At 52.6% G+C, this 7799-nt stretch overlaps 1 protein-coding gene across 1 annotated transcript in view; it reads right to left on the bottom strand.

Annotated features, from left to right (window-relative positions):
• MMP11 (matrix metallopeptidase 11 (stromelysin 3)) overlaps window positions 1-7799 on the bottom strand; it is a 13021-nt gene that overhangs the window by 2971 nt on the left and 2251 nt on the right. Inside the window, 4 exon segments of the mRNA XM_009330754.1 lie at window positions 86-490; window positions 3279-3412; window positions 4485-4628; window positions 5884-6020. Of these exon segments, the coding sequence (XP_009329029.1) occupies window positions 86-490; window positions 3279-3412; window positions 4485-4628; window positions 5884-6020 (820 nt within the window).

The following is a 7799-nucleotide window of genomic DNA, read 5'->3' as shown; positions in this document are numbered from 1 at the left end:
GACTGCCCTGCTTCCAGCCAGTTTTGGTTGGGCACAAGCTGCCCAAAGATCCCCTCCCCACCCATCCCAGGCTGGCTGGCAGTGCCAGCCATGGGGTCTGGACCTGGGCTTAGCAGCGTGGGTGGAAGACACGGACACCAAACCGTGTGTAAGCCTGCTGCTGGCCTCACGGTGAGGACAGTCCCAGCAGCTGGGAACAAGCTATGGGGTTAGAGGAGGACACAGGCAAGCTGTTCACTCACCTCCACGTTGGTGATCTCATTTGTTTCAAGGTCCAGCTGGGGCAGCTCTGCTGGCTGAGTTGGGGTTGGGTCAGGATCCAGTTTGGGTTTCCCGTAGAGGTACTGGATACCTTGCTTGTCATCCTCACTCAGACTTAGCGGGTAGCGAAAGATGTAGAAAGGCGACATCAGTGACTTGGAGACAGCCGTGTGCTGCAGGCCCAGGACGTGGCCAAACTCATGAGCAGCCACTTGGAGGAGGTCAGTGCCTGCAAAGGGAAAAGGTGGGAGATGCTTTTGCCTGCTTGTGTGGGGGACGCCTGCCTGCTAGGCTCACTTCTAGCAATTATCAGTCACTGACAATGCACTGAGGTATGTTGTAGGAGCCTAACGCGAGGAAAGAGACATCTACCTCGACTACAGTGCTTGCAGGTTGTTGTTCCCAGGGTTTTCCTGGAGCAGTGTGAGTGAATTCATACACTCAGGTACTAGCCTGGGCATGTTGGTAATTTGTAACTCTGTCACCAGGGGCTTCTGTACCCCGTCAACTATCAGGAAGAAAAGGGTTTTCCGTTGCTTTTGGATAGAAGAAATTTGCACGGAGAAAGAAGTCTGTCCCATAGAAGTAGGTGTCAGGGTGGTAAGGTTGGTTTTTGTCGACCCAGCCTTGCAGCAGTTGTTGGCTACAGCTGTAGCGTATCAGGTCCCATTTAGATCACCTCCGCTATGGAAGATACCTGCATCAGGGAGGATTAAAACTTGCTAATGGCTGTTGTCACACAGACAGCAGAGGGAGCTCATTTATTGCTTGTGTGTGGACTGTAGCAAGAAGGTGACATTTAGAAATAAACCCGTAAAAAATTATCAAGTGTCAAGGCCTGGGCCTTCTTCACCAGACTCAAGTAGATTTATGGGAGATCACGTTTTAGGAATACATGACCTTGGAGCATGTAGAAAAGGTGAGGGGGAAAAGTGGATTTCAGTATGCAAAAATGTGTCATTTTGCAGGTGTTGTCTAGCTTCCAATAGATCCTTTTTGAAGTTGATAAATTTTAGGGAAAGCTGGAAGAGAGGCATATTAAGCAGTGAAACTTGTGAGCGGGGCTGTTTGTTGACAAGTCCCAGCGTATTCATTCACTTGCCTTCAGCCAGAAATCTTCCAAGATGCAGCCCAAGTGATGAGAAAGGCAGGGATGTGAGTCAGCCGGCCTCGCTGCTCCAAGCAGGATTTCCCTGCTGGCTCCAGGGGAGCAGGTCACTTCTCAGCACCGGGACAGGATGGGACGGGACAAGGGGGATGCAACTGGGAGGAACGCCTGGGAAGGGTGGAGGGGAAGGTGAGCCCCTGTCTTCCTCCGCTGGTCAGCTTTACGTTGAAGCGATTTTGCACAGCACTGACCCAATTAAATCGACACATCTAGGTCAGCTGAGAAAATGGGATTTGTATGTCGGTGATTTATTACAAACTTTCAGACACTTCTGTTTAGTTTGGCAGGCTCCTCACTTGATGCTTTCCAGTGTTGGCAGATCGGCTGTGCTATTGTCAGGTCCTCTGGGGGGATGTGAACAACAGCATGCCTGAAGAAGCTGTGCTGGGGAGCATCACTGTGTCCCTTGCAGAAGGTCCTCCACGTGGAGTCCTGCTTCCTGCACGGCTCTGGGGTGACCCCAGGGCACCCCTTAGCCCTTCTCATACTTCTGCTCTCCCATCTGTAAAATGAGGCTAAGGATTTCGCCGTCTCACTGAGAGCTGAGATAAGGATTTTTCCATGTTTATATTGTAAAGCTCTTTTCAGCATATTAAATGGCAATTAGCTGCAAAGAGCTTTTACAACATTTATTTATGGAAGACGTAGGGGGGGAAAAAAGGGCCATGGAATAGGGCTGGGTTCTGATGGGAACTGGTATCCGTTTTCAGTTCCTGGTTTGCCTCCAACACTGTCTTTGTGGGAGAATGTAGGAAATTCTTAACAACACAGGCAGCCCCAACAGAGGGTGAAAAACAGCAGAGCCCACTGTTCCCTAAGGAGCAGAAACACTTCTGCAGAAGGATCTGGTGCTCTGTAGTTCTTGTTTTCGGGTCAGCATGAACAGGGTTGGAGACATAGCAGTCCTGTGCCCCACACAGGGACTCGAGTTGGCATACAACTGGCAATAAAGTGGACTTTGGGGGAGCCCATCTGAGCCCTGAACATTGATGTGGACAAACTGTTTGGGAAACCACAGGGAGGCAGGGGTTTGACTTGGGCTTTGTGATTTTGTCTTTGTCCCTGTAGCTAAAATGGGAAGGAGGAGGGGGGGCTGACCTGGGTTAATTTTGGTGGGTCTTGCAGAAACTGCTGCTTTGGGCACCAGTTCAGATGGTCCCAGGCAGTACTGCAGTATCTCATGAGATACTGTGACACCAGACCCTGAGTGCCCAAGCAGAGAGCTACCAGCTTGGATCTATTATTAGCAAAAAAAAAAAAAAAAAAAAAAGAGGCTTGACTTGATGTGGCATTGTTTATGGTCAGAGCATTCCCAGGCCACAGGGGCAGAGCTGGAGCCTGGGTGGTTTCCCTTTATGGACTTGTTCAAAGAGAAAATACTTTGTGGGCAGGCGGTGAACAGTGCATGCAGGGACTGGGGCTGAGGCTGTCCTTTGGAAGGCAACTGTGTCAGCCGGTGCCTGAGCCTCAGTTTTCCTTCACCCTTTCACTGCTTTATTTCTAATGGCTCCTGCCAATGCTGGGTGCAATTCCCAAGTGGCAGGGCATATGGCTGGGCAGGGGAGCCGACTCTCAGACGTGTTGCTCTTGCTCCCCTCACACGGAGGGAGCCCACTAGGACAGGGTTCTGGCTGGACACAGGCTTTGCTGTGGCTGAAGGGTGACTTCAGAAAAGACCTGAATACTACCAGTAGGGTTGTAAATGGTAGGAGATGACAATGCACACCACAGAAATGATTGCTGCCTCTCAGTTTTACAGGGTCCCTGTTCACACCACAACTGAATCCTTTCCAAGTGCCCTGATAAGCATCCTGGAGCGTCCACAGCTCCCCCTGAAACAGTACCGTACCCAGGTTGTTCCCAATAGTCCAGGTCTCGTCATAGTCAAAATGGACGTCTCCCTCCCGGTGTGTCTTGGGGAAGAATGCGTGTGCCAGGATCCCTCCAGGCCCATCAAAAGGCAAGTTATCTCCATGCCAGTACCTGGAGGGAAGACACATTGCACCTCAGACAAACGGCTGTGTGCCTCCAGTGAACAGCAGCATATAGCCAAAGGTCGGGAGTCACTGCGAGGGGACAGCAGCTCTTATTCTCATCCCAAGTTCAACCCACTAGTCCGGATCAACTGTTTTGAGCCCTTCAGATTGCCACAAACTCGGTTCTGCATCGAGGCACTGAGGAAGCAGAGCTTGGTCACACCAAGCACTGAGGAAGCAGAGCTCAGTCACACCAAGCCCTGGGGAGTTCACATGTTTTCTCAGGGATGTTTCTCTCCTCCCCCTGTTCAGTGTCCAGCCCAAAGCTGACCATGGAGCCTAAAGAATTAAGAAGGTGACTGCTCGAGCCAAGATTAAGTTGACATAGCTGAGCGGTGGGGGGATGCAGAGGGGCAGCCGGCAGCAAACCCAGCCAAACCCTCAGGTCCTCACTCAAGCCAAGCCCGCTGTTGACTCGTGAAGGAAACCCACGAGAGATGTGGCCACTTTAGAGAGCTGAGGGAGGCACAGGCAAATACACAGCATGCACATCGCATCACTGCTTGGACGATCTCCACTGACTTTATTAGTTCTGTGCAAACATGCAGCAGAGGGAAGTCTTTGCCCCCGTGCGTATTTTGCCAAAAGTGAATTTCAGGCCAGGAGCCAAGATTCATTTAACCAAGAAACTATATTTGTCTTTGGGCAGACAGTTACGTCGTTCAGTCAAGGGACAGGATGGAGGACCTGAAGATGGAAAGTCAAAACAAACGCTTAGGAAAACAGCCTGTGGGCAGAGAAACGTAAATGTACCAGGAAAATTAATGAATGATCAGTAACGGTACTGTGCACAGCCAGCACGGAACAGCTGCACTTGCACCAAGCAGCCCACAACGGACAAAAAAAAAAAAAAAAACCCAACCAAAAACATCCCAGTGTCTGAAAGCAGAAATATGAGCCTCCACTTAAGTGCCTAAGTTGTGTGCTGGCAGCTCTCTGCTCTAGTTAGAAGCTTGGGGTCTTGCCTGCAAGGCTGCTGCTCTGTCTGGGAGAAGGGTGCTGCTGCCTACTGTGCTCACCTTGTGAAATCGATGATGATGTCAGCCCGGCCCTCCTGCACCTCGGTGAAGGTCAGTGGGGTCACATCGCTCCAGACTTTCAAAGCTTCCTCGATGGTCCTTCTCACTTTAGCTTTTACAAGTTGCCATGGGAACCTGATAATTCTGAAAAGCAACAGACACTGGATGAGGAGAGCATCAGCTGCTGTCCCGTGGACACTGTTGTCATGAAGACACTAGCTGTAGGATCAACGTCACTAGGGCTGCCACTCTCTCTCAGCACTGGAACATCTCCAATCCATACAAGCACTGCTCCAGCACCCTCTTCCAAACAACATGTGCAGCAGATAAATCCCATCAGTGTCGAAACCCTCTGGCTGGTGGGCCCAGGTGAGCTCTCTGGAGAGCTTTGCAGATCTGTGTTTTTCGGACTGAAGTGATTCAGCATTTCCCAGGTCTGTCCCCTGTGCGTCCAGCCCCACAGAGGTGCCTGGGAGTGCTGTGATGTGATTTCTCCTCCTCAGTCTGCATTTTTTGCCCCTGGAAACCTGGGCTCGCTCAGAGCTGCTGCCGCCTCTTGTGCCCTCCTATAACATAAGTAGACTGCAAGGTCTGCCACAGAGGGAGCTTGCTTTCCCTTCCATTAACAGTGTTGGTGTGTGTTCGTCTCTGCTGTGTTTCTTTAACACTGTTGACCAAAAAAAAAAGGAAGAAGCCTTTCTGTAATCTATCGCCTCCTAACGCTATGAGGAACTGTCTCCTGCACTTAATTAAACAAAAGGTGATTTATGTGCTGTCAAAGTCCATACGAGTGTGCTCACCTCTCCACTCGTGCCCCTGTGGGCAACTGGGGAGGCAGCACAACCCTCCCGCAAGCCTGTTGAGGAGATTCGCAATTGAGAACGTGTGGGGTGACTTGGGCAAAACTTTACACTGAAGTCGTGTTTATGGGAACATCCATAACAGCTGAATAAAAAGGTCTTTTTAAAATAAACGGTGAAGTGAGCCCACAGCGGGGTGGCTGGGGGGAGCAAAGGCACAGCAGGAGAGGGCTGGCAGTAGAGGCTCAGCTTGGCATGTGTCAGGGGTTTGATGTAGGGAAGTGAACGTATGCACATGGGGGTGTTGACACGGGACTGACCGCAGGGTGACACAAGAGCTGTGCGGAATATGTTTGGGCAGGGTCGGGTGGGCAGCTGTGTTTATGGCAGCGTGAGGGGATGTGGAGGTGCTGGGTATGACCCTGCTGGTGGTTCAGCACGTGGCTCCCCTGCCCCCCATCTGGCCGTACCCAGTTTTAGGGTTGCCCTCCAGCTTTTATGATCACACCGCAGCATGCTGCGCTCCAGGGAACATCAGACCGAGAGGTTTGGGGAGGGAGAAGCAAACCAGGCTGACTCCAGTTTCAGGCCTCTCTTACTTGTAGGTGAGATCAGTCTTGTCCCAGCGTCCGCCAGAGAGGACGAACCGCTTCTGCCGATTCCGCCCGTTCTGGCCATCTGGTGACACCGGGAGGTCTGGCACTCCGCAGCGGGGCGGGTTCCAGCGTGCCGCCTGCTCGTCTGCGCCCACGGGGAAGCCCTTGGTGGGCATGCCAGTCCCCACAGCGTTCACCAAGGAAGACAGCCAAGGACTCTGCTCCTTCCAGGTGTGATGCTTTCGAGACACGTCCTAAAAGGGAAAAGCAAACCCATGACTTCAGTGTCTGGGAAGAGACGTCCTGATGGAGGGTGGTGGATGACTCCCCACAGCAGCCCTGCAGCAGTGAGTTCCACCTCTGCCTGGGGCTGTTCCCCTGCTACTAGGGCACAAACTGCTCCTCACAAATGTCCTCTGCTCCCTGGGCTCTGCTGCTGCCAGGCCAGGTCACACCTGGGAGGCACTGTGTCATGCCATGGCACCTCCTAAGCACTGGGCTATTTTTGGTCCATTTTTCCTTGGCAGCTGGCCGGCAGGAAATGCTTTTGCAAACTGTGGATGAGAACCAGACCCTTCAAGAATGAAACAAATCACTAGGGAGTAAATTCTCCCCTTTTGCCCCACATCCTTTACTCCTTCCTGGCCCCAGGTAGAGGTGATATTAATGGGAGGAAGCCTTTAGTCCCAGCACACAGTTGTGCTCCCCGTTGTCACTCCCATGGTATCCCCTTGCTGTTCTGGCGTGGTGAGCAGGCTCTCAGCATGGCTGGGGGACAGCGCAAGCTGGACAGCAGGACACACAGATCTGGGGCATGACTTAGAGCCCAGCCCATGGGGCAGAGAGCAGCAGTGACTGTCCCTGCAGCCCCTGTCACTGCCTGAGGTCACCAATTCTGCAGAGGGATGGACAGGACCGTACCCCCTTGCCTCACTGCGCCTGTGACTCTGCTTGCAAATAAGATCACCTGGGCTCTCCCACACTTAGTTGGAAAAGCAGGGTTCCTCTTGGCAACATTAATTAGTGCTAATTAGCTGACTTCCATTGGTTTCCCACCTGACAGCAGGACTATGGGGCCACCATGAAACATGACCCAAGCGTAATCCGCAGCCTGCTGTGAGGCATGTGGGGTGAGAGGCGCTTAGTCCCTGCATCACCATGCTGCACAAGCCAGAGGTCCAAATGCAGAATTCTTTGCCTGATTCTGTGCAGGCAAATTCAAAGGTGTTTGAGCAGCAAGAGGAGCTGAGATACAGCAATGATGCATCTCTACTCAGACAGGCAGGCTCTGTCCCACAGGGCTCTTCACAGCAGAGTGAAGACCTGGGGTTTAGAGGTCCCCTTCCTTCCCCTGCAAAGAGCTGCCCTCCTCCAGGCTAGCTCTCCTGGCTGCCCTGCTGGGGACATGAAGGTCAGGTGGGCATGATGCCAGGGCTGTCATGATGCCGTGAATCCGCATGCTGCCGCCGCTCTGTTCCCTACAATGAGCCCATTCATGTGGGCTGGAATGAAGTGTGAAGCCCTTGGCATTAATTCCGCTACCAAGCTCCCCACTCCGTAATGGCCCCGTGCCTCTGAGCGACGCACGGATGGACACAGGAGCCTGGGAGGTCACACAAGGTGCAGTTTAGGTGTTCGGCTCTTTGTGTGTCTGTCACCACGCCAGCCTGCTGGTTTGTCCTCCCCAGCCAGTCAGCCACTCTTGGTGGCTTGGCACCTGCCAGTCTTTGCCTTAGAAACCATCGACCCAGTCCTGGTGTCCCAGTGCACTTTCACACACCACAGGAACCGCACCATCAAAACGTGAAGAGAGAAAGTCATTTTACATCCTGAACAGCAAAGCCTACCCAAGCCACCAGCCGTGGCACTGAGAATCCATCCAGTGCTTTGGTGGAAAGAGGGTGTACGGGCTGGCCTGT

The sequence above is a fragment of the Pygoscelis adeliae genome, unplaced genomic scaffold (genome assembly GCF_000699105.1).
Source record: "Pygoscelis adeliae isolate BGI_AS28 unplaced genomic scaffold, ASM69910v1 Scaffold358, whole genome shotgun sequence".
NCBI classification, from domain to species: Eukaryota; Metazoa; Chordata; class Aves; order Sphenisciformes; family Spheniscidae; genus Pygoscelis; species Pygoscelis adeliae.
The sequence above is the reverse complement of the archived record's forward strand: the minus strand, read 5'-3'. Positions and strand labels throughout refer to the sequence as shown.